Source organism: Amia ocellicauda, chromosome 18 (assembly GCF_036373705.1).
Source record: "Amia ocellicauda isolate fAmiCal2 chromosome 18, fAmiCal2.hap1, whole genome shotgun sequence".
In the NCBI taxonomy this organism is placed as follows: Eukaryota; Metazoa; Chordata; class Actinopteri; order Amiiformes; family Amiidae; genus Amia; species Amia ocellicauda.
This window is the reverse complement of record NC_089867.1, coordinates 26,808,560-26,834,468: the sequence shown is the minus strand read 5'-3', so window position 1 is coordinate 26,834,468 and position 25,909 is coordinate 26,808,560. Positions and strand designations below refer to the sequence as shown.

At 40.0% G+C, this 25,909-nt stretch overlaps 1 protein-coding gene across 2 annotated transcripts; it reads right to left on the bottom strand.

Annotated features, from left to right (window-relative positions):
* Positions 1 to 656: 656 nt before the first annotated feature.
* cldn19 (claudin 19) lies at positions 657 to 22,369 on the bottom strand. 2 transcript variants are annotated; one of them, XM_066690617.1, is made up of 5 exons: positions 21,454 to 22,369; positions 13,916 to 14,080; positions 11,098 to 11,182; positions 10,716 to 10,862; positions 657 to 4,654 (listed from the first exon to the last, which is right to left on the bottom strand). In XM_066690617.1, the coding sequence occupies exons 1-5, from the start codon at positions 21,674 to 21,676 to the stop codon at positions 4,606 to 4,608; spliced, it is 669 nt and encodes a 222-aa protein (XP_066546714.1). In that variant the 5' UTR covers positions 21,677 to 22,369; the 3' UTR covers positions 657 to 4,605. The 2 variants fall into 2 exon arrangements, with proteins under 2 accessions (XP_066546714.1, XP_066546715.1); XM_066690618.1 differs by having other exon boundaries at positions 657 to 5,167; positions 21,454 to 22,367.
* Positions 22,370 to 25,909: the final 3,540 nt, after the last annotated feature.

Sequence of the window (25,909 nt, the reverse complement as noted above, 5' to 3'; positions counted from 1 at the left end):
CCACCAGAACCACTGGGAAGCTTCATTCTAGGCTGCAGCTCCTGCCAGCGGTTGGAGTTAAAAGGAGGTCACGATTATAGCATGTAGTTCATATTTCTATTGAAGAGATCTGGATATGGCACTGAATCACCCTTACAAATAGACATTGAATGTTCTGGTCAGATGGCATTGATGGCTTGGTATGTTCATGTGAGTGGTTTAAAAATAACTCACTCTTTCACAGCTTCAGCTGATTCATAAAGAAATAACACAAATATGAAATATTTCACCTTTGTCTGTTTGTCTTGGACATAAAGCGTGCATGGAAATGACAACATGGTTGTCACAGAGTCACATGTTGCAGATAAAGTCTGTGCTGTGCTTTAAAGAACAGAGTTAATAGTTTTACCTTCCTAAAACTGGAATTTGTGTAGAAATGAATAGGAAGTCAGTGCTGGGCAAGAGTCCCCCCAAGTTTTGCATTCAGAAACTTTTTAACTTTCCCAACAAACTTGGTATGATGTGATTATCTCGTGATAATGCTGCGATGTATTCAGAAAGGTAGAGCAGACCATTTCGTTTCCCTGGGGGGCCTGTTGACCCCATCGGTGTTTGAAACCACAGAACAGAGGTGTATCTGTCACATCTGGAATACCAATGAAGCACGGAATAATCGCTTTGTTTAAAAGGTCTTTAATGACATATTAAAAAGGGAAAGACATAAAACAATAAGGCATAAATATAAACACTTGATAGAAAATACATCGTCACAATCCATTGAGGGATATGATTCCAATGGGGGAAATACAGGCATTTTGTAAGTAAAGGAAAACAGCAAAAAGATGGCAAACACCTTTGGCCAATGAATTGACACCCTCTGTATTTACACCTTTGAAAGACGCTCGTTATTTATTCTTTAAAATGTATCCTTTATTCATTTCTAATAGTTTGCTTAACAGCTACCTAACAAGGTCAGCTAGAACCAGACTACTGTTGAGAAACACATACACTGTTTATGGGTTTTGTTTCTTGTAATCACATGGGTTTAAATGTGTTAAAATCGATTACCGAAACGGGCGATCATGTCTGAAAACATGCTGAGTTTAAATTGTTTTGCACTGGTGGGAAATAAAACTTTCACACCTGCGTGTCTTCACTTGGACTGTATGATAAATTATTGTCTCTATTTTACATACCTCAACAATGTTAGCAAAACTAGCTCTCTTAATCCTGAAGTTGAATGCAGTCTCCTTTTTTGTCTTTAAACTAGTTCCCACTCTCCGTAGCGTAAGTTATGACAATGAGAGTGGTCCATTCTTCAGAACGGGTTAACATTGTATTCAGTTTTCACTACACAACCCGTCTGACACCCTGGGAGATGCCTTCTGCTGTACTAAAGGCTGCCTTAGGACAGTTTAGGACTGCCTCTTCATGTTGGTTTTGAGTGAGGTTAGTGAAGTTCTTGCTTCGTGTGGTGTTATGGGATGGTTTATTTGTATTGTTATTACTTTGCCTTTGTGTAAGTAGTGTGTCTGTCTGTTTTAGGCCTCTGTGCTTTCTTTTGTTCTATATTATAAAGCCCTGTGCTTTGAAGGTCCAGGGTTTGATTTTCTATTTGAAAAACACACTTTTGCTTTATCTTTCATGAGGCTTCACACAATATGTGGCCCCAACAAGGTCCACACTTTCACACAAGCCATGTTTATCATATTAATACAGTCCATGCTTTCCCAGACAGACTAATTATGTGCTTATTGTTAATATATTTAAAGTTGCATATTTATTGTTCTACTATTGATCTAGACCACTTTAAACATAGTTTGGTCATACCTCAGTAAATCAAGGTGTGTCTGTCATATGTTCCTATTTTTTCATTTAACGGAATGAAGGATAACTAAATAATTTACTTCATAATGGGTGTTCGAGATTTGTTTGGGTTTAATAAATCTAGACCTGGCTCTTTTTTTCTCAATTGCAAAATTTGTTCTGTTCCAAATAATCACCAACTTTTTCTCTAAGCTTTTTAAGAGTGCAAAATTAACATCCTTATCTAATTTATTTTTTCTCAATAACCTATACTAAACTGAGAACAAATTGTATGGCTTCACTTTTTAAAATGGAACTCAAATGTGATGCTGTTTGTGGATTCTCATCCATCTGACAAGTGTTTATGATGTATTTGATTTGATTTCCAATGTTTAACAGTTTTTGTCTGAATTGTTCTTAGTTTCTGTGGTGTGATTTTCACTGTGAGTGTGACAATATTGTGTTGTGGGAACCTTAGTTGCACATGATCTTTGACACAACACAGTGTGTGATCAAAACATTATTTGTATTGAAATAGTTACAGAACATCAAGCCACACACTCGGTCATTTCGAAACAACATGTTTGGCCAACAAAACAATACAGCAGGAAGCACATAGCTATGATGTAGTGTGTTCATTGCTGACACGGTTGCTAAAAATAAACAATTAAAAAGTAACAGTTGGCTGACTGACACCTGTGACCATTAAATCTTGTATTGATTACTCTCGGAAGACACAGAAAAAAGAGCCCTCTCATTTTGGAGTAGAGTAAATGTGAAAAGCTCTATAAAGATTAAAATGTCAAATTGAGGTGATTTGGTTCTGTTTTGAGTAGGGAATGGGCATGATTTTAGTCTGACACATATATCCTCACTTTACACAGGAATAGTGCAGTGCAGGACCATCAGCCATATTCTGAACACTTGGCACATCATGAGTGAGTTATGATAGTGCTATCAAAGTTAAATTGAACTATTTCTGTCCCAGTGTCAATCACACACATTGCATCAGAAATAAGCACATCACATCATGTTGCACCTTGACATTGTCGTATTTGTCCTTTGAATATCTCGTTAGGTGGTCCACAGTGTCATTAACATTGTTAAGGCACATTTATCGTCTAGGTCTCCAATTATCTTTTTATAAGAACATTTCAGTGCTATATTCTCAGTTACAGTAGATGCTAAAGTTCCCTTTCTTTAGTGAATTATGACTGAAATTGAACTGAAATGAATGATTACGCATTTTATAGTCCCTTTGCTGAATTGTCTTTTATGCAAATATGCAAACTTTTTTTTTTCTCACCCTTTACGGAAACATCTTGGTTTAATTTAGGTGAGTGTAACAGACAGGTATTTGGGTCGTTTGACTAGGCTTAGGAGTTCAGTGACTATTAATCTATTGTTAATATACTGATATTATAATTATAAGAAAGGGGTGCTGATGAGACTAAAAGGGGTCTCATCATTTTTTTAATGTTCTCTTGAAAATCACCAGAAACAATCTAGATCTCAGGAGAGTGTTTGAGTGCCTCTTCAGGTATAACATCCTTGTGTCTCTCAGTATAAAGCATTCCCATACTGGGTACAGCATTCTCTCCAGTGCGTCATGGAGGAAACACAGTGAATGCTTTTGTCATCTCCATAGCATTACACCGCATCTAAAGGGAGACTCTAGGTGTAGTGCTGTGTACCCAAACAACATTGCAAATTAATCCATAATGTGTACTTCCCACCACAAGCCCTCAGTTTTAGAGATGGGAATAAGTACCAGCATTGCAGCATTCTGTTTATGAAGGTGTTTGTTTATATGGTTGTGCTTTATTGATTGTATTAGTTGATCACAGGTGCGTCTGAACACAGTAACTCATCACAAGGCAAGCAGTGCGTACCTGCGTGGAGAGAAGCCTGAAATATGACACGACTCACACTGCTGCAGCAGCTCCAGTCCTCAGGGGCTGCAGGAGCTTCTAGTTTGGGTTCCAGCTGAGCTCTGTATAATGTAAGTGTGCTAATTATTTGCTTGACTGGTCTACATCTTTTTTTCCCCCAGGGTCTTAAGGATGTGTGGATTTGAAGAGCGATCTCTAAAGCCCTGAAGTGGGGTTGATTGACACAGTGGGTGTTGAATCTTCACGTCTGATGAGGTACCTTTTAACTTTGCTGTTAAACCAACCATACATACCTAGTATTACAATTATAGTAGGATTTTGTTTTTTAAATGTGTTCTATAGTTGCTTTTGTACATCAGTGGAGTCAATAGATTGCTTTGCTGCATTAATGGACTATATTTTTTAAATGCACCACAGGTTTGCAGTGACACAGTTCAGGGCTGATGTCTAATGCTTCTGTACACAGGTTTCCGGATGTCTTTATCAATGTGGAAGTGGAGATGTTTATGCAGGATCCACACAAACTGACTTAGATATCTGGTGTTTTTGTGCAAAAAAAAATGTAACTTCAGTTACAATAAAGAATTCAGTCTTTGTTTGCCCACTAAAACAAAATGAGTATACAGGAAGTGGTCCCAGAATTGAATCTTGTGGACATAAGAACAGATTGCTCTGGTGTTTTGCAAGATAGAATTAAAAAACAATGTTTGGGACATGAAGGGTTTGTGAATGTATTCTGGGTGAGCAAGTTTTTGCTTTTGTAAGAATTAAATCCATTTGGGTATGGTTTACATCTGCAGGCACTTTTATTTTTATTTTTTAATTATTTATGTATATAAATTTAGCTTTACATTTGCCTAAAGAGAGTGTCTTGTCTGTTGCAAAATCTAAACAGCATATGACCAACGGGGGCGTTCACTTTCCCAAACTACAAGTACTGCTCCCCCTTGTCTGGTGGAGAACTTTTTACATTTGGTCTGCAATTTAAAAGAAAAAGAAAAAAAAACATGTTTAAGTCAATATACAGGTACATTTGCAAGAAAACAAAATCAACCAAACCAATAAAAATAAAATCAGAATTATAGACATCATGACATAAAGGCATAAAAGCATCAGGCAGTAAAAGACGCACAACACTTTACTAGTCACACAAGATGCAGCATTGAGACCACATTGTCAATATAAGAGTCTGTTCAATCAAGTCATACAAAATAAAACACAAAAAGAGTCCTCAATCACAGGGAGGTGATGGGTGGGGCAATCATGAGCAGACGGGGAAAACCTTGAATTCATAGTTTTAATAGCAGATGCTGACAGACACATCTATTTATAGAGCACAAATTTAAACTATAGTGAAGTGATAAGGGTCCAAATTTTGAATCTAGGAAGGAACAAGGAAACGGGAAAAGGTAAGTGGAACTTGGAAAATCTTCGATAAAAAGGCAGGGGTTGATCAGTCAGGGAAACTACTTTCACTCAACAACTCAGCCCTGAATTAGAAAGAGAAGAGACAGGCAAAGAACAGCATTAAAGGAGAAAGAAGATACATTTCGACTGATTGCTTGATTTTTAGTAGAAGATGGGGTTGGGGGGAAGGGGTTGTGTAGGCAAAAGGGGATTATCTTGAACATCTGCAAAACTGCTGTTAGTAGCTGCCTTAGATGTCTGGACAGTTAAGTGAATGCGGGACAGCTGGGCGGTGTCAGAGTGGTGAGGAGCTCCTGTCTGAAAGGCTGCCCGCTGTGGGGCTCAATCACTGCGGGGGACTCTGGTACTGGAGAGACACGGGCCTGCAGGCTTTCTGGGCCTCTTTAAACCCTCTCTGAGAGCTGGGGTGGAGCGAGACCCTTGGCCCTCCAGGACTAGAGTGTCCCTGTCTTTGTCTGACTGCTGTTATTCCTCCCTGCGTGTTTCTAATGGAGGGTGCGATGGTGGATGATCAATTGAAAACATGTCAACAAACAAAGCATTCCCCTGGACGCCATGCACAGCATCCTTAATCCACTGTGTAACCCATCTTATTGAATTGCGAATTGTGAATCCTGATTGCATTGTACACAGTCTCTTGTACAGATGTTCTGCAGACTATATGACATGGTTCTTTTCAAATGTCCTAAATATTCTGCACATTAATGGTCCTTCTGTAGTATCAGGTTCCTGACCAAATAAGAAGACTCTTAAATAAGCTTAAACAAAAAGCTGAGGGCCAAATCAAAATGTCAGCCCACAGCAAGTGCAGCACAACGTGGCAGGTTTCTATCAGAAAGCACAAAGCCTCTGGCAAACACTAAGTACTAGGTTTGTAATGTGCAGTTGCTTTGTGAATTGAGGTTTTCTGGCCTTGAATGTGATGTTAAAACGCAAAGGATGTCCAGGTGAATTCAGGTCTGCGTGTTACAGGATATTTAATACAATATTTCATAAAATACTTTTTCTACCTCGCTTGGATACAGAAACTGCAAATTACATTTTTCATTCGTCATCACGGTCTTACTCCACATTTACTGCATACTTGGTGCTTTCCAGCATTAGACTATGATAATTACACTGTTTAAAATGACCAATATATATACACGCGTGAGCTATTTGATACTACACTTATAAGCGTTAACTGTGGTAAATCAAAATGTCAAAGCAGTGTAATGCAGCAGAGCAAACTCGAAGGAGGGAAAAGACATAGCTAAGAAACAGTTGAAAATGGCGGACCCTTGAACACTGGCAAAGCTGAGTTGGAAAAGATGGAGAGGCAGTATTGGCTCAGCTGAGGGCTCTTGGTTTGCTGTGCTGTGGAGCTCCCGTCACCACCCGACTGGAAATAATGAGCGCATATTGTGCCATGTTCTTGACCATAAAGCATGTAAACACTGTCGGTTATTGCTAGCATATTTATTATCCTCCTTGTTGTCTGATATAGAACTGTCTGCAACAACACCGCTGTGTCGTTCGGTGCAGACTCCCACAAACTGTTCTATACAGGCATGCTTCCTTCCTCCTTCAGCTGATCTTATTTTGCACTCGTGAGCTCTGGTCTGTTTTTGTTTCGTTGTTGCGATTGAAGGAGTTGGTTCGGGATCTTGAACACCTGAATCAAAGTCCCTCTTATCAACACTAAGTATGGCTTGCTTTTGAAGCCAGGAATCACACTTGTCACTGAACTGTGATTTCTCTCCAGGCCAGCACTGTACTGTTAGTAATATGATGCTCAGAACTGCACACCATTTTCTGCATGAGAAAATGTTTTTGAATAACTTTAAGACGACTTCTCTTAAATTTTTGCCACACATCAAAGTATTTTGTTTATATCACTTTCACCTCATGATGTATCATTAAGTGAAGTATTGTTTTGGATAACTCCTACACTTTTGTGGCTGGCCAGCTGGCAGTTTAATTGTGGCTCTGCTGCATGTTTTCTGTTGAGTGGCAGAAGAAAAGAAAGAAGAGAACAACAAAAAAAGACTGTATTGGCACAACACTGCTAAGGCGTTACTGCCTTTCACGTACATCAGAGCAAGAGATCACGGTTGAAACGGACCTCTGCAATAGAAAAGAGTAGCAACAGAGTTTTTTCTCCGTTGTGATTATTATTCTTGGAGCTCCTTAGCGCCTTCTCCTGATTACAGGATGGACCGCAGTGAGAGGAGGGTATCTGGTTCAACTTCCAACCTAAGCTTTTTATAACTATTCCTGAAGCCAAGAAGGTAGTACAGCATTTCAATACTATGTCAAAGTTATAAAGCAGCAGTAGTCAGGGCTCTGGACCCTGGAGCAGGTGGGGGGCTCTGCTGCTGTACCCTAAAGGCACTGTACCCAGAATGCTCCAGTACAAACCCAGCTGGATACCCGGGTAATTGTACGTACAAGCAATGTGTAAGCCCTGAATATGGGCGTCTACGAATAAATATATTAATAATATAAAAACAGATATATACCTTTCAGAAAACATTATTTAAAATGAAATATATATTAAATAGTACAAAACAAACTAAAAAACACACTGAGCTATATATATTCTCATTCATGATTATATATCATTCACCTGATAATTCTGTTACTACATGATTAGTACTTCTTAGATTCTGCTATTTTGTATTAGTTATTTTACAATAAGGCACTATAGTGACAAAGTAGAGGAACACCTTTCAAAATGCAACATGGTGGATAAGGAGAGTCTAGTCAAGGTCTACAGTATATACATGACAGGATCTCCAGCTCTGGTCTTCTGGTTTTTAAGAGATTTCTCAGGATTGCTCAAGAGCTCGAGATTACTGATATCTAGTCAGAGAGAAACCGACAGCCTCCAATGGGTTTGCTTTGCCTTATAGACACTATATTGGTTACTGTAATGCATATATTGCAGTGTACATGGTATGAAACGTTATTTGATTATATCTGCTCTGCCACATATATGATATTGATTCATGTTATAACTTGAGCTTTCTTCTTTTTTGAAAGCAAATGGCAGTAATATACTGACAGGGAGACACTACTCCACAGCAAGATGTTGATACTAAAAATAATTGTACATTTAAAAAGGTATGTCTAGCATAGTATGGATAAGCCAGTTGTATTAAAAGACCTGGAGGTTAACTGACGTTAAATAACTGGATCAATTGTGCCCTGAGGATTTTTATTTAATGCTGCCCATGTGTGTCCCATAGTGGGAGAAATGTCACATTTTGTCTTGTTTAAGATATTGTATTTAGGTTAGACTGAGTGCTAGCTATTACTGAAGTTGTGTTTTCAGTTTTCGGTTAGCTGTTAGCTGGAAAAGGCTCATGTAAGCCTCCTTTACTTGCTGTCTGTTATGGTTTGATTGTTTCAACACGTCTGTTGCTGACAAGTCCTTGTTGTTTGGGTTTGAAAAGCACAGAACGCCTTTGTTCTGAGCTGAGAAGTATGGCTCGGATAGTTAGTGTCAGTTTCCTTCATCTTTTGTTGTGTTTGCTCACAGCACAGAGTCGAATACTGTAAACCCACGATAGATTAATTGTTGAATGATTCCACAAATTAAATTTCTGGAATTTCATTTTCATTTCTACATATCTGTATTCAGGTTTGTACAACCTTGCTGTGGAAAATGCACTGACCTGGGAGGCCTAATACAGACTCTATTGATTGTTCAAATGTATCATATGAACATACGAATGCTTTGTTTGTCTCACAGAGTTAGACTTCTATGTTATGATATCATATATATATATATATATATATATATATATATATATATATATATATATATATATCAATTTGATCATTTTTAGAGAATCCAATTAAAGCAAGTTTGTGGAAATGTTTCAATATTCATTAGCAATATGATCAGAGGCATTCTGCATTGCGGAGACTCAAAATTACAATGTTCACCTCTCCATTATGTTGCAGTTGGCTGAGGGCACCTTTTCTTCGGTATAAGATATGCCTTATGTGTTCATTCTCGCGATTCAAATATTCAATTAAGTGATTCTGTGACTTTGGTGCGCTTATGGCTTCAGTCAGTGTAGCATGGATTCCCACATTGCATATAAGGCCCCACTGGGCAATCAGTCAGATAATTTATGTTTCCTGGCTCTTGAGAGTGTCCCACAGAATTCAATTGCACGACACAGAGAGGAGAGCTCATAATTCCTCACCTCCACAATGCAGAGTAACGTGGAGGAGTCAACCGGCCTCCCAACTGCGAACACAGGCCCGGCAGAGCAGGGACAGTCTGCATTGTTGTTTTGTTTCTTAATTGCGATTTCTGATGGCCGTTTCTATTCTCCATGGCGATTACACCACTGTTTACTTCCACGTTGGGCACTTTGCCTCTTAAAATCCTTTTGTCCCTCTTTTTACAGTAACCCACCCAGGGCCTGGTTTCCCCCACCACCCCCCACCCTGTTAAATGCTCAGTTGCCCTTTGAGTTTCTATAGATGTTGCTCGCATCTGTTTAAAACTCCACTCCTGTAAACAATAAACCGTAGACAATGTAGAACCGGTTTGATAATTTGTGTGTGATTTGATTGCTATAATCCGTGAGCAACTCTTAAAACATTTAGATTTGGTTTTGTTCCCTTCAAAAATATATATTCAAGGGGGGAGATTACGGAGGCCACAGCGGCCCATTTAATCACTAAATATTTAAATTGATTTTTTCTAAAGTAAGGAGCGAGTCACATCAGTGTATTTGCAGACGTACAGATGTTGCTTTTACAGTGCAGCCAAAAAACATTGATTCGAAAGAAGGGAAAGTTACACCAAGGCCTGGATTACATCAACGCTTTGACTCATCCAGCTGTTGAAAGTGACAGTCTAGGCTGGGATTTAATGACGGGTTTACATTGCATAGAGGAAACGAGCCTCCATCACCTTCTGTGCTGGTCATCTGTGATCGAGTCGAAGCTTCAATTTAATCCAGGGCTAAACTGTAAGACTGTGATTGTTTTAAAACTGAAGAAAGTAAGAGCAATTGATTGCTGAGTAATGATGGCTTACAGCTTATTTTCTTTTCTACATTTATAAGCCAACCTGACTTCATGTGAAACTCATTTTTGTTTTCCTGTTTGAGAGAAACAATTATTCCAGACCATTAAAAAATCAGCAGTTGTTTATCCATTCTAAAATGTTTATAAGACTATTTTTATAATGAAAATCTCCACTTTAGAGGTAGACTTATACTTCATGAGGAACAGGAGCATTTCCCAAGAAAATGTAAGTCTTCTAAGCAGAGTAATTGAGCCCCCCTCCCCCCCAATTCGATTGCTTTAATTGATCAGAGATTGATGTATTGTAGCTGAACTCAGAGATGCTAAGCTTACCTAAAGCACCCGTTACATCTGGAGAGATCAGTGTTTTGCTGATGTAATGAAGCACCTTTTTGAGTTTTCTGATCGTTCACTACCGTTTTGTCCAGCCCAGAAGCAGTGAAACAGGGGTGTAATCGTGATTTAAAACCGCATGACCGATATAAATTAAACCAGAACTCGGCCCTGACTGCCACACAGTCTTTCCTCTGTTCGGCTGGTTTCTTTTGAGTGAGTGCTAGTATGATTTACACGTACTCCCTGGCTGTGGAGGGCTGGGATTGCCTGTAGTACTGCTGCCCTCTCCTCTCCTCGTTGGGGCAGGAGCAGCAGAGGAACGAGCCACCCAGCATAGTCAAACTGGCGGCTGCCCAGCCCACGAACAGAGCCGAGCCAAACTCATACCTGAGAGAGAGGTTTGTGGGGGGGAAAAGAGAGAGAGAGAGAGAGAGAGGGAGAGAGAGGGGGGGGGAGCGAGAGGGGGAGAGCACATAGATCAGTCACTTTTTATTTTAATGTCTAGTTTATTCTCTTTGAAACTACTAAATATGTTGTTTGCAACTTTTCTCAAAATGAAGATGGGTATCATTTTAGTCAGTTAGTCGGTTCATTAACATAGATACACAAATGGCAAACGTACCTGGCATTTACAGGTGTGTTTGGGTTAAAGAACTGATGGGAGACTTGCGTTGCGTACCAGGACACGGCAACCAACGTGCACAGACCTGCAGAACACAAACACACAAGTCTGAGGAATATGAGTAGTGCATGATTGCCTCCATATTGGTATTATTAGGTGGGCTGCAGGACACCTTGTATTTATTTGTTAATGATTCCACCAACATTTACACTTTTGCCCAGCTGAAAATGAATGACATGGGTCACATGACGCCAACACGCTGCTCTGGCAAGTTTGTTCACTGTGTTACATACGGTACACTTTCCCTCTACATGGGTATACCAGACTCAGGAGACTTCACATTGAGGTGCAGGTCCACTACCTGAAATTGAATTTACATCTGAATGCTAATCTAAGTTGTTTACTTTCCACTAATAAGACACATTTTCACCAAAGTTAAAGCAATTGGTTATAACCATGTGTGTTTCAAGGCAGTTGTAGGTTTATGATTGATACTATTAAAAATCATAATAATCATGGAAAAAGGTCAGTACAGTGACAGTTATACTAGACAGCTAAATTTTCTGCATCAGTTTTGCATGGTTTTGTTACTGTAATTTCCATTCTATTAAAATCTGAACTGTGAAGAGAAGCCGGGCAGTTATTTCTATAATTGTTATACTGATCTTAAATTTAAATTTAAATTAAATTGATCGTCCAAAGGCCTTTTAGTATAGCTTAACTTCACAGAGGCCTTTGATTAGGCATCACTGTGAAAAGATGCATTGTACCTAAAGTTGGTTTGAAGACTGATATATACAATATACAGTGAGGGAAAAAAGTATTTGATCCCCTGCTGATTTTGTATGTTTGCCCACTGACAAAGAAATGATCAGTCTATAATTTTAATGGTAGGTGTATTTTAACAGTGAGAGACAGAATAACAACAAAAAAATCCAGAAAAACGCATTTCAAAAAAGTTATAAATTGATTTGTATGTTAATGAGGGAAATAAGTATTTGACCCCTTCGACTTAGTACTTGGTGGCAAAACCCTTGTTGGCAATCACAGAGGTCAGACGTTTCTTGTAGTTGGCCACCAGGTTTGCACACATCTCAGGAGGGATTTTGTCCCACTCCTCTTTGCAGATCCTCTCCAAGTCATTAAGGTTTCAAGGCTGACGATTGGCAACTCGAACCTTCAGCTCCCTCCACAGATTTTCTATGGGATTAAGGTCTGGAGACTGGCTAGGCCACTCCAGGACCTTAATGTGCTTCTTCTTGAGCCACTCCTTTGTTGCCTTGGCTGTGTGTTTTGGGTCATTGTCATGCTGGAATACCCATCCACGACCCATTTTCAATGCCCTGGCTGAGGGAAGGAGGTTCTCACCCAAGATTTGACGGTACATGGCCCCGTCCATCTTCCCTTTGATGCGGTGCAGTTGTCCTGTCCCCTTAGCAGAAAAACACCCCCAAAGCATAATGTTTCCACCTCCATGTTTGACGGTGGGGATGGTGTTCTTGGGGTCATTCCTCCTCCTCCAAACACGGCGAGTTGAGTTGATGCCAAAGAGCTTGATTTTGGTCTCATCTGACCACAACACTTTCACCCAGTTCTCCTCTGAATCATTCAGATGTTCATTGGCAAACTTCAGACGGGCCTGTACATGTGCTTTCTTGAGCAGGGGGACCTTGCGGGTGCTGCAGGATTTCAGTCCTTCACGGCGTAGTGTGTTAACAATTGTTTTCTTGGTGACTATGGTCCCAGCTGCCTTGAGATCATTAACAAGATCCTCCCGTGTAGTTCTGGGCTGATTCCTCACCGTTCTCATGATCATTGAAACTCCACGAGGTGAGATGTTGCATGGAGCCCCAGACCGAGGGTGACTGACAGTTATTTTGTGCTTCTTCCATTTGTGAATAATTGCACCAACTGTTGTCACCTTCTCACCAAGCTGCTTGGCGATGGTCTTGTAGCCCATTCCAGCCGTGTGTAGGTCTACAATCTTGTCCCTGACATCCTTGGACAGTTCTTTGGTCTTGGCCATGGTGGAGAGTTTGGAATCTGATTGATTGATTGCTTCTGTGGACAGGTGTCTTTTATACAGGTAACGAGCTGAGATTAGGAGCACTCCCTTTAAGAGAGTCTCAGCTCGTTACCTGTATAAAAGACACCTGGGAGCCAGAAATCTTGCTGATTGATAGGGGATCAAATACTTATTTCACTCATTAACATGCAAATCAATTTATAACTTTTTTGAAATGCGTTTTTCTGGATTTTTTTGTTATTATTCTGTCTCTCACAGTTAAAATACACCTACCATTAAAATTATAGACTGATCATATCTTTGTCAGTGGGCAAATGTACAAAATCAGCAGGGGATCAAATACTTTTTTCCCTCACTGTACATACATACAAACATATAATATACAGGTCTGAAATTAAGAGACCACTCCAAGGGTTCTGAAATCAATGTTAAGTGGTCTCTTCATTTTTTCCAGAGCTGTATATATAACATTATGCAGTGTATATAACACACTGAAAACCACTGCATAAACTAATCATCAAGACTTTACTTTTCAACGACTGGCAAAAAAAGACTCCCTTTCTAACAAAACGGACTGTAAGTTGTGAGTCTAGTGTCACACTCGCTTATCAAGTGGCTTTGCTGTGATTTCCAATAGCATGTGCTTGACCTATCCATTGGTCTCCAACTTTGAAAGGATACATTGAAATAAAAATGTGCATTGGGTCAGCGAGACTCCGAGCAGAAGCGTATATGGAGCGCAATGGCGTCACCTGCATTGTCACTGTTTGTCCGTCGGACTCGTTCCCTTACCTGCGAGCAGGAAGAGGATTCCTCCCGACACAGCAATCCGGCTCTTGGTGATGGGGTTGTTGTCCCCGACTTTAGTGCATTTCATCCCCACCACACTGACGATGATGGCGATGAAGCCCATGAGCACCGAGACCACCATCAGCGCCCGACACGTCTGGATGTGGACTGAAACAGAGGCGCGGGGCGCGGTGGGTCAGTGGGGTACAGGCAGGTCGCGGTTGTGATTTCTCAGTTCAGTTCAGCTCTGCGTAGGGGCCTCGTCCAAAGCACACATCGTCACTGCTTATTACACTAGGCATTGTTTGTGTTTAAAAAATGCCACATATTGTTTGTGCACAAACATTGTGGTGAACTTAAATGCCAAAGTCTAAAGAGAAGTCAGAATTGATGTTAACACACACAGCTATACGAAACTATGCTGTCCATGGTTTCCAAACTACAACAGTTGGTGCATCGTAAAACACATTTTTAAATGGTATATTTATAATTTTATGTATAGATTCTATTTTAAGTCACTATAGTCTTTTCCCCTTGGGAAAAAAACAAATGAGTAAAATCAAGAGAAAGTTGTAATTGTTGTACTAGTCATTAGCAAAGGCAAGCTGTTAAAATCTGTCTGCCAGTCTTTAGTGAACCCAGGATGATCTAGTTTCATGTATTGTTATATCATATTTATTTAGGCTTTTCTCAGTTTTGATACTTTTGTTTTTTCTTGCACCCATGTGCTGGAGCGTCGTCGGAGGATAATGAGACGTCTTCACATTTACATAAAATTCTTGTTGACCTGCCAGTCACGTGCTGTACTGAAACATGTATTTATGACCCTTTCCATCACAGGACTGCTGGAGATTGTGCATACAACCAGAGCATGCTTTTTAAATACATTTGTCGAACGAGATGTGTTGGTTTGGACTGGTTGATAGGTTTTAAAGTGGGACTCGTCAGCTCTTCTTAAACTCTTGAATATGCAAACTAAGATTGAACAGGTGCAGTGGATCAGTGGACAGTGTAACACAGCTGCTTCAGGACTATGAATATCAGGGGCCTCCAGCGTGGTCCTTAAGGGCCTCAATCCAAAAGGCTTCATTGGTCACCCTAAAACCATCTATTATAAAGGCTTGGAGACATTTAATGTTCATGAAGTAAACCGGTGTTTTGGAAAATGTAGTTATGTAGATATGCCTTCATGTCCTTAGGACTTCTAGGAACCATTACAAATAACTTGCGAAAAAGATGATTAACTGCTAATTTAAAAATGTATTTTTTTCAGTATTTGTGCTCTCTAGAACTGGAGGCTACTGATATATACCTTATTATTATTATTGTTGTTGGTGTTGTTTTGGTAGTGCTCTGCTTTTTCCTTACTCTATTTAACTTTATCCATTGTGAAGTAGTTCAGTTCAGTTCCTCCACGGCCTGTTCACTAGCGCTGCCCGTGTCAGGTCTGGGTTGCTGCTGCTTGAATTCCTGGAATTACCCACACAGACTCTGAAGTCCACGAACTCTGTAGGAGTAACGCATTCACGGCTCTTAGAGGCGGGATTAGAAACGCTTTTCACAAAGGGAGATTGTTCTAGCTGCTGCCATAGACTTTAAGTCTTCATAGGCAGTGTTTCAGAAAAAAGTTTTAATCTTCATTCCTAGGTTATACCTCCCACATTGAAGTTTTTCCATTTTTAAACTATTATGTTTAATAATTATGCCTCAGAAATTGGCATTTGCTCATGGGACTTTCTGTCAGGATATCCAAACCTAAATAAACAGCCTTCTTTCCAACCAGAATGGGGTCATTTTAATCTGTTTTTCTGATTTGGAAATACTCCTTGCAACACAATGGTGTAAGAAACGTACTAATATTATTAAATAACAGATTTTTGCTTTCATCCTACTTGAAACCAAGACGTGCTCCAAGTGAAAAGATGGGGGTGAGATATGAATGCAAATATCAAACACAACTTGTTATTAAAGGGAAAAGACTCTTGACTGGTTTCACAATGTTGAGAAGCCAATATAATCTAGAATCAACTGCCAGCTAAAGTACACTCTAAATGGATATTTAGCTGCACTGATCCGCAACAAAACAACATTTTGGCTTCAGCACATTTCTTATTGGAAGCCCATTCTAACTTCACTGTTCTCATCTATAAATAATCTCACATGCGAGAACCAAGCCAAACAAGCGCACACATCTGTGCTGTTGACTCATTCCATGAAAAAACTCAAGGTTGAACTTAAAAAACAACAATGTTAATTGAACACTAATTTAATACTTTGACGCTTCCTCTCATCTCTCATTTTCAACCCCAGCAATACAGCTGAACCACAAAAGCCCATGTAGGCCTCATTCCGTCCAGTTATAGATTGCCATTTAATCTTAAAGAGCAAATTCCCATTATGCTCCAAATGCTTCACAATGCCAATATGCAGTTGGGGCGGTTTGCAAAGAGCCATGGTCTTGCAAGGACTGATGTGATGTAGTCTGGTTCAGACAGACCCCCAAAGCAATGTTGTGTATCCAATATTGTTATCCATTTGAAAAGGTTCTAGTTTTAGTTAAAAAAAAGAAAAGAATATCTAATTATTGTAGAGATGATAAGTTCAGCAGAACTGAATAATTAACCCGAGACATGGAGAGATACAAAATTAAAACTAAATGCGATTTATTATCAATGTACATTAGATGAATAGTGATTTTGAAGCCAGAAAGAAAATGTGATAATTCAGACAGAGCCTCTAATCCAGCAGTGCTTTCTGAAGATAGGCAGTTTGAAGAAAGATTCCCCCCCGCCTCCCCGCTCTCCGCCTTCAAATGAATGCCAAGCCTGGCAGTGCCTGGCGCTACTCAAGGAGTAACACAGTCACTAACATATTGCAATAAGGTGCTCATTGTGTGTATTTGGTTTGATATTGTTTATTGTGGTGTGAGGCTGTGATATGGCTGCCCAGAGGCTAGACTGTGGTGTAAGATGGTTACTTCTACTGGAACTGGATTGCAAAGGACTTGTTTTTAATCAAGCTTACTACTCCTCATGGAAATATAGTATAAGCCTTTTGTTTCTGTTAATTTCTCTACTGTTTCTGTGTGGTTACAGTAAAACATCAAGTTTCAAAGTCAAAGTTTCCTTAACATTTTATTTACCTATTTACATTTACATTCCCTCAAATGTTTTGATGATTATTCAGTTTCATAGTTAACCCACATAACAATTACAGCTCAAAAAGAGCCATCCTAGCTTTGTCTCCAGGAGAAACAATGCGGTCTTGTAGTATTTCCTGTGTGTCGCATGCACAAGAACATTGATGAGACTGTTTTACAAATGACCTAACACACATCGGCAACAATAGCGTGGGGGGGACTGTGAGGCAGTTCCAGTAGGCGCTTTTTCTCTTTGCCCCAGTGGGATGGGGTTAGGATCCCACTCAGCTCGGCCCCCAGTGAATATACATGAGCAACTCGCAGCTGCATTGTGTGGGGGCTTGGGAATATGTTACTGTGGGGGTCCGTAGTTTAATCCTACACTGTTTTAACACTGTAGGCCCATTAACCACTCAGCATGCCCAGTGTTCATATTAAAATAGGGATGCACATACATAATCTCTATTAGCACAACCAAAGCTGTATCTCTTGTACATTTATAAAAACACTGAAGGGTGGAACGGAGTATCAATGTATTTCAACAAACCCATACATTTCTATTACTATTCTTCCTGGCTATGAGTTGCCGCATTATTTGCACAGAAACGTGGGGGTGGAACAAAGAAACAGGGACCACAGTGTAGCTGTACCACAGTGTAACTCGGGTGAATATCTTGTCCACACATTTTAAATAGGTTTGTGTAAATGTTAGAATCGAATACATACATCATACAGCATAGTGTTGCCAATCACAATCTTCACCGGTCTTTGGAGGTAGTATAAGACATCATCATCAGTTTCAGAAGTTTCAGGCCGTGTGTTTGATTGACTGATTGACCTGATCCAGATGTTTTAAGGTAGTTTTGATAACAGACTTGTTCTTTCAGCCCCTTGCTCAGCCACAGGACAAGCGTGGCATCATTGTTAATTCACCACTCTTAAAACACACCGACAGTACTGTAATGTATCGATGCGCAGGGCTCTGGTCAACACACCAGGGAAGCACTGCTGATTAAAGTCAAGTGAATCAATCAAATAAAACGATTGTAAAACTACAAGTAGAAAACTGTAGAAATAACAGTTCAATAACTGAGCATCGATTTATATGGTATTATCCATCCATCTGTCCACCCATCCTTCCATTTTCAATAACCATCTCCTCCAGTTGATATTATTTTAATAATTGTGCCCCTATCTATTTCTTATACAAAATATATGTAAACCTTTTGTAGTCCTCTGTTTTTGTGGTTATGTACTTTGGGGGGGCAAGTGAAAGGGATATTATTGTTTACATTGTCCAACATCTGCATTTGCACAAATATGTATTATCTGTGAAAGCAATACCATTCAACCTGCATTACAGAACAAATCTATCTGTCACCGAACCAGTTAAAATACCGATATTAAACTGATTCTGTTAATATAATTCTGAATCACTAGTAACAGGTGGTAAAACAAACATATTTACAATAATTACAAACTGCAAGTGAAGTGGAGATGTTTGTCATGTAGGCAATTAATGCAAGTAGTTCATTGTAGTGATGGAAGCGCAATCAAGAAGCAGATGTTCCTCAATCAGCAATGTGTGATAGAGGGTTGCTTTGATCAAAGTATTATCAATGAACACGCTTTTCTCTGCCCTGTGCCGGCCATTGTGTCAGCAGTGTTGAGAACCAGTTGTACAGAGAGGCGGCGTGTGGACGGACGAGCCGCAGGGATCAGGGTGGCTCTTGTTGAGGTCAGAAACTGGCTAAGCATTTTGATGGATTTAACCATTAAAGGCGTAGTGAAGACAGTGAGCTCCAAAAACAGGCAGCAATGTACAGGTTTAAAACCAAAATAAGTTTAGTTAGTTTACAGGGATTGCAGGTCACACAAGAGCAAACATTTTTAGACACTGGTCGGGGGGGGAGATTGTATGTTCTGTACAGAGCTCTCAGCCAAACACTGAGCTCTTCTCCTCCAAACCACCGATCACCGCCAGACACAATGACACGTATTTATGCCACTTATGGGCAAGAGAGAGAGTGTGGTATTCAGTCCTTTGAAAACTTAGTCAATGAAATCCAGAATGATGCCAAATAACCTTTATCAGACATATTTGTGTAGTGAATTAATGTAATCAGCTGTGTAATAAATCCTAAAGTGGTGGAGGAACAGAAATTGTTTCTCACAGCTTGTATTCTCCAAATTAAAAGTACAAAGTTCATGTTCATCTAAATCTTTAGAAGAGGAAATTGAATTTAGTTTGCTTTTTAGTTCATTTCTTTTATTTATTTAAATTCATATTTTTGTTTGATTTTAACAGGATTTCATTTTGAGATTAAAAACCTGGAGCTTAATAGGAGTATTTGGGCCAAACATGCTGTTTGAGGTTATACTGTAATAATAAAAAATTACTCTAACCTAGCGGAGTCATTATTCCTGTTAACCTATCAAACCTGCAGAGGTCACAGATCATAGAGACCTTGTGGTTCCTGACCGGGGCAATGACCACACATGTGCCCTGTGACTGCGGGGGGGCAGTGTGGGGTGAAGGAAATCTGTCACTGGGTGAACCAGCATGATTCAAATTAGTCAATTGAGAATTTTACTTTATGTGTGTATAAGAGTGACTTCATTCCAGGACCTGATGTCTGGCAGTTACATGAAGATACTTTGATTAGAAATCATAGGAGACATTTCAAAAGTAATTAATAATATGGTATTATGAATAAACTTTGTATAAGAGCATTCTTAAAATAAAGATCATTTAATTTGTATAAATGTATTCTGGATTTCACTTTTATGGCTTAATTGATATTTTACATCAATATGTATTCATGAACTGGAATATTGTCTGCCATATTCATGAATAACTGTCATTAATTATACATGTACATGGATTATGAACTGGTTTATGTCTAGGAAACAGAGGGTGTCGATTAGAGGAGTCGCTTCTAACTGGAGTGAGGTTGTTAGTGGAGTTCCACAGGGATCAGTACTAGGGCCTGTGCTGTTTCTAATCTATATTAATGATCTGGACTATGGGATAGTTAGCAAACTTGCCAAATTTGCAGATGATACTAAAATAGGTGTCTCAGCAGATACAATCTCAGCAGCACAGGTTATTCAAAGGGACTTAGATAATATTCAGTTGTGGGCCGACACCTGGCAGATGAAATTCAAGTGCAAGGTATTACATGCAGGTAACAAAAATGTCCCTAGAATTACATTATGGGAGGAATAGGACTAGATGAAGTAACGCATGAGAAAGACCTAGGAGTCTGCGTGGACTCCTCACTTTCTCCATCCAAACAATGTGGGGAAGCAATAAAAAAGGCAAACACAATGCTGGGGTATATTGTCAAAAGTGTAGAATTGAGAACAAGGGCAGTGATGTTCAGACTGTACAATGCACTAGTTAGAGCTCATCTGGATACTGTGGACAGTTCTGGGCTCCACACTTCAAGAAAGATATCGCTGCTCTAGAGGTTGAAGCTAAAAATTTGGGAACATTTATAATCAAACTGGATAGGATCCTTGGATCACTTAGTTATTAATGGATACCAAACGACCAGATGGGACGAATGGCCCTTTCTTATGTTCTTATGTTTTTCAAAATTGTAATTTGAGCCTCTGTTCTGTATCTGTTCAGCAAAATTATACTGATATCAGCACACAATTTTCTAATCATCTTTTTCTATTTATCTGTAGAATATATATAAGGTTTTGTCCATGATTAGTTAATGGAACTGTTATTTAAGAGACGCAGGTGTCTGAGTTCTGTTTAACAAAACAGAAAAGATTTGTATCATAAGAAACAATTACTGTAAATCATTAAACTCATCATCAGATAAAGACTTGTGAATTGGAGCTAAAGCCCTTAATCAGATTTTCTCAGTGTTGGTTATTATGTCATTATTTTTATTTCCCCACACCATTAAGATCGACCATGTTGACACAGTCTGTGTCTGCCTCCCCAGGCGCATGGTGTGGCACTGGCACTGCTGGGTCATTTCCACTGCGGCAGCTCAGCTCGCCCTGAGAACTGGGTGTCTAGAGGACTCCTACAGGAATATTCCCACTCTCTCAACGTCATTGCCTGCGGGGTACATATACTGAGCTATAGCGGCAGACAGACAGACAAGACACCTGACAGACGGGCCAAAGGATGGAGTAATATAGTAGAAGTGATCACCAAAGAGCTGCTGGAAGACCACACAGCACTGGAGCGCAGGCAGAAAGACTGTAAGAGACTCACTACACAGATAGGACTTTGGATTTGCCACCACGGTGTCGTGACCAGGAGTCACTGCTACACATGCTACGCCTGATCATATGTTAAGTTTCCGTGTACGTGATGTTTAAATGTGACTGAGTGGACCAGCCCAGACAACCCCCAGCTCCCACTGATACTCACCATCCAAAGACAACAACGAATCAAAGACCTTGCACTGCACCTGGCCAGTGCTCTGAGAGGCGCAGGACATCCAGAGCCCCTCGTACAGCCCCACAGCCGTAATGATGGCATCACCAGCGTAGGACGACTGTTTCCACTGGGGCAGAGCTGTCGTCGAGATGATGCCAATCCACCCACCCAACGCCAAGAAATAACCCAGGAGCTGAAAGCCAGAATTGGCCATTTCTGTTGTTTGTTTGTGTTTTGTAATTATTATTTGAAGCAATTGTTCTTCCTCCTCCTCCTCTTGTCCTTCTAGTGCGTCGTCTCTTCCACCTTTGTAGTTCTGAAAGTCTTGAAAGTCCTCAAAACTCCTCCGTGTTTATTATCGCCAGAGCCAATCACTTCATTAGAAAACTAACAGACCAAAAAGGAAAACACAAAAGTCCTCCCTTATCAAGATCAAGCTAATTTGAACTCTCACAAAGTTTTTTTTTTTCTCTCCACCAAAGTTCCCCCCAAAAAAGAAGGATTGAACAAGACAAACCAATCAACAAACCAACAAAACCAACTGAGCACAGTCAATCTGCGGTGTCCTTTTTTGTTGCCTCTCTAGTCAGTTGCCAGTCCCTCTTTGTGTCGCTCGTGGCCGTGGCAAGCTCTGTCATTTGGAGGTCCCCCTTATTCCCCTGCAATTCAAAAGGCTGCGAAAAGGAGGACTGCTCTTCATTTAGACCGGCGCCAGCTTTGGGGCGGCAGTGTCTCTTTAAGAAATCCCCTACCTGCAGGCTTGGAAGCTGGTCTGAGGGCTTTGCTCAGTGTGTGCAGTAGCCGTCAGGATTGGGAAGCAGGCTGTGTAGAGACCGCATAGCTTTCTTGTCACACTCCAGTGGGTCTGGATGGTGCTCGGGGGGCTGAACGGCAATAAAAACTTCACTGGGAACAAAAAAGCCTTGACAGACTCCACTGCTGCAGAATGCAAAAGAGGGCCGTCGGGCAGCCTGCTGATTGGACGGCACGGCGGCAAGGAGACGCCCACTGGGAGAATAAGAAATGCCAGGCAGTGGAATTACCAAGTGCGGTGTATCTGCTCGAAGTCCACAAACATAGCAAGATCTACACAAGCACAAATGGGTCTCACTCTCACAATGAATCCACAACCACAGTACATCAGTATAACCCCCATGACTATACAGCTGGCTCTTTTTGTTAGCAGCTCTTAAAGCACAATCTGCTTTTACCAACCAGTTGATTCTGCTGCTAACATTGAGCATTGTAACACCAGACAGCTATCTTTGTTCCAGACATCACAATGCCAGTGTTATTTTAGCACAGAACTGTGACGTCTTAAGACAATTGCTACCTATTGGAGCCATAATGACACCTCATTACCACAGTGAACTGTCCTGTCAGCAGAGTGGGCTGCATTCACGGCATGGTTTATTTTTCCCTTATGTGTTATGCTTGGTGCTGCTTGACTTTTTGTGTTGTCTCACTAGACATCAATCAATAATTAACAGCCATAATGATGCAGAATAATTCAGTTAATTTGAGCCCCATTCATTTCCTATACTGTTGACAACAGGAAAAATATGCCAGTCCCGTCCTTATTTAATGGTCTGGCTTAATATAACAAGCTAGTATTCCTGTCGTTCAAAATGAAGATCTTGTTTTTTGTCCTTATGTCCTTATGTTTATTTTCTTTGGCTTATTATAGTATTGCATTCCAAGTTGTACAGTTAACAAAATAATCTAAATGATTGTGAAGAACATGTTTTGAAGCCTTACACATGATGTAACCCCACAACTCTTAAACACAGAAGAGGAAGATAACTATTCTAGCTGATAACACATATCATAGTGACCATGAACCCGTGGATAATTTGTGTATGATCATTTATTATCGTCAAAACTAAGAAAAGGTTGTTCCAGCCCATCTTACTCTGCCCGGAAAATCTGGCAATCGGCTGCAGAAATCTCTGGATGGAGCAGGAATTGGCTGAGTAAAGGCATAATGCTTTTTTCTCCTGCTTGCCTTGTCACAATAAATATCATTGTTACCTCAATGACATGCAAAGCAAGCAGAGTGCTGAAATGAATGGGAGTCAGCCCACATCCCACACACGGGAAAGGACATTTTTATTGGCTTAGAGAAATTGAAGGGAAGGCCAATAGAAATACAGAGCCCAGGATTTATCCAACCTCTTGAGATCACCTCACTTGACCAGTATGGCACGATGAGAGTTAATCTTTGTTAGAGGATGGCAGATGGTTGTTATTTGTCCAGATGTTGACCAAGTCAAACCAGAGATCTAGGACTTGGCGTTCCTCTGCACTCTGTTTACAATGGCTGTGTTCTCATGTGACTTTCAGGCAGGCCAAAAGCATTACAATGCTCTGAGTTGGGCTCAGGATCCACAGGTGAGCTTAAGTCTGCCCTGCATTGAACAATCCCTGTTCCACCATAATTATATTTAAAAACATTAAACATACAGATACTAATCTATGATAAGATGTTTAGTCTTGTCTCCCTGTGCAGAGGGCTACAGGGTTTCTGTTTGATTCAACTATGACACATCCGCAGGGCTCTACCAGAGCTTGGATATCAAACACTCTCCCTGAAGAAGCACAGCGAGCCCACTCATCCGTGTGACACCACTTTACCCGTTCACATTTGTCACTGAGAGCACGGTATTTGGCAGAACTGAGAGGCACATTTTCTGTGTGGAGTTTTGCTAACTGGTGCCTTAAAAGGCCAGTGTCTTTTTGTCCCTCTGATGATCTCTGACCCCCACATAGACAACTCTTTCACAGACATGTTAATGATTCAGTAACACTGAGGAAACAGGATTATTATTAGTAGTAAGGATAATAGTCATCAGTATCAGTCATGTATCTCATGCCTTAACCCAAGATGACTCGTTTCTAAACATTAGATATTAAATATTAGAATAATGACATTGAGGCAGAAGAACTCGTATTAGATCCCAGTAACGGAACAGAATCTTTGTTGGTGAAACTTTTGAACAAGAGATGTGGAGGATTAGTGGTAGGAGTGTTACAGGCCACCAAACTCAGATATTCAGAAAGATGCTGCATTGTACAGTGTAATCAGGACTGCATTAAGCAAGGATGTGGCTTATAATGGGGGATTTCAATTTCCCAAACTTAGACTGGGAAAGCCCAGTGGGGACTACAGAAGCAGAAATAGAAATGGTTGAGATGGTAAATGACTGCTTTCTAACTCAATTTGTCAGAGAACCAACCAGGGACAGTGCATGCATTGACTTGATCTTTTCAAATGACCAAGATAGTCAGAGGGACACTAGTTAGAGAACCAATGGCAAACTGTGATCACAACATGGTTAGCTTTGAGGCATTCTTTCAAAAAACAAGGACCAAGTCTAAAACAATGGTCTACAATTTTAGAAAAGCAAACCTTGAAGGTATGAGGTGGCACTTAGAAGAGGAAGACTGGAGCACACTGGATACAGAGTCAGTTGAAAATGGATGGTTATAGTTTAAGAATATACTACTTGAGGCTCAGGAGCAATTTGTACCAAAACTTAGCAAATTGAGGACCATAAAACACTGGCCAAAATGGTTTAATAGAAGTATAAAAAATATAAAGAGAATACATAGAATATGTTGAGCTGCAAAGAGATCTTAAGAAAGGGATCAGAAAGCAAGGAGGGAAATAGAAAGAAACAGCTCTTGGAGCTAAAACTAATGCAAAGAGCTTTTTTCAATATTACAACAGCAAGCGGTCAATAAAGGAGGAAGTGAAACAGATAAAGGGCAAAAATGGAGGTATCTTGGAAAATGAACAAGATGTGGCAAATGTTCTAAATGTGTTTTTCACAGAGGTTTTTAAAAAATAAAACCATGCCACAGGTTGACAATCAGTCCAGTCAAATCCTAAGAGAGATCAGGATAAATTAGGAGGAGGTACTAAATGGAGTAGCAGAATTAAAAACCAACAAATCACCTGGGCCAGATGGGATATTTCCAACAGTACTTAAAGAAATTAGGGAAATGATTTATAGGCCGCTAACTCAAATATTCCAAATGACACTTAGAACAGGGGATGTGCCAACTGACTGGAAGACAGCAAATGTCATAGCAATCCACAAGAAAGGGGACAAAACTGAGCCAGGAAATTACAGACCAATCAGTCTCACCTGTAAAATGTTGAAAAAAAATGATTAGACAGAAAATAGAGGAGCATCTTAATGAAAACCATATTCTTGGAGATAGTCAACATGGGTTTAGACGAGGCAGATCATGTCTTACTAATTTATTGGAGTTTTTTGAACATGCAACTGCAGCTGTAGATCATGTGAAAGCATATGATATGATATACTTAAATTTCCAAAAAGCTTTTGATAAGGTTCCACACCAAAGACTGATCCTCAAATTGGAAGCTGTAGGCATTCAGGGTAATGTAAGTAGATGGATTATGAACTGGTTGATGTCT

Bases quoted from the DNA above. Each gene is read 5' to 3' on its own strand.
- cldn19 (XM_066690617.1), bottom strand. From the start codon at position 21,676: ATGGCCAATTCTGGCTTTCAGCTCCTGGGTTATTTCTTGGCGTTGGGT. The intron at 11,183-13,915 runs GTAAGGGAACGA...TGTGTTCTGCAG, and splicing joins AATCCTCTTCCTGCTCGCAG to GTCTGTGCACGTTGGTTGCC. The intron at 4,655-10,715 runs GTACGTGTAAAT...TTTAAATTGCAG, and splicing joins CAGCCCTCCACAGCCAGGGA to ACCAAATGTAAAAAGTTCTC.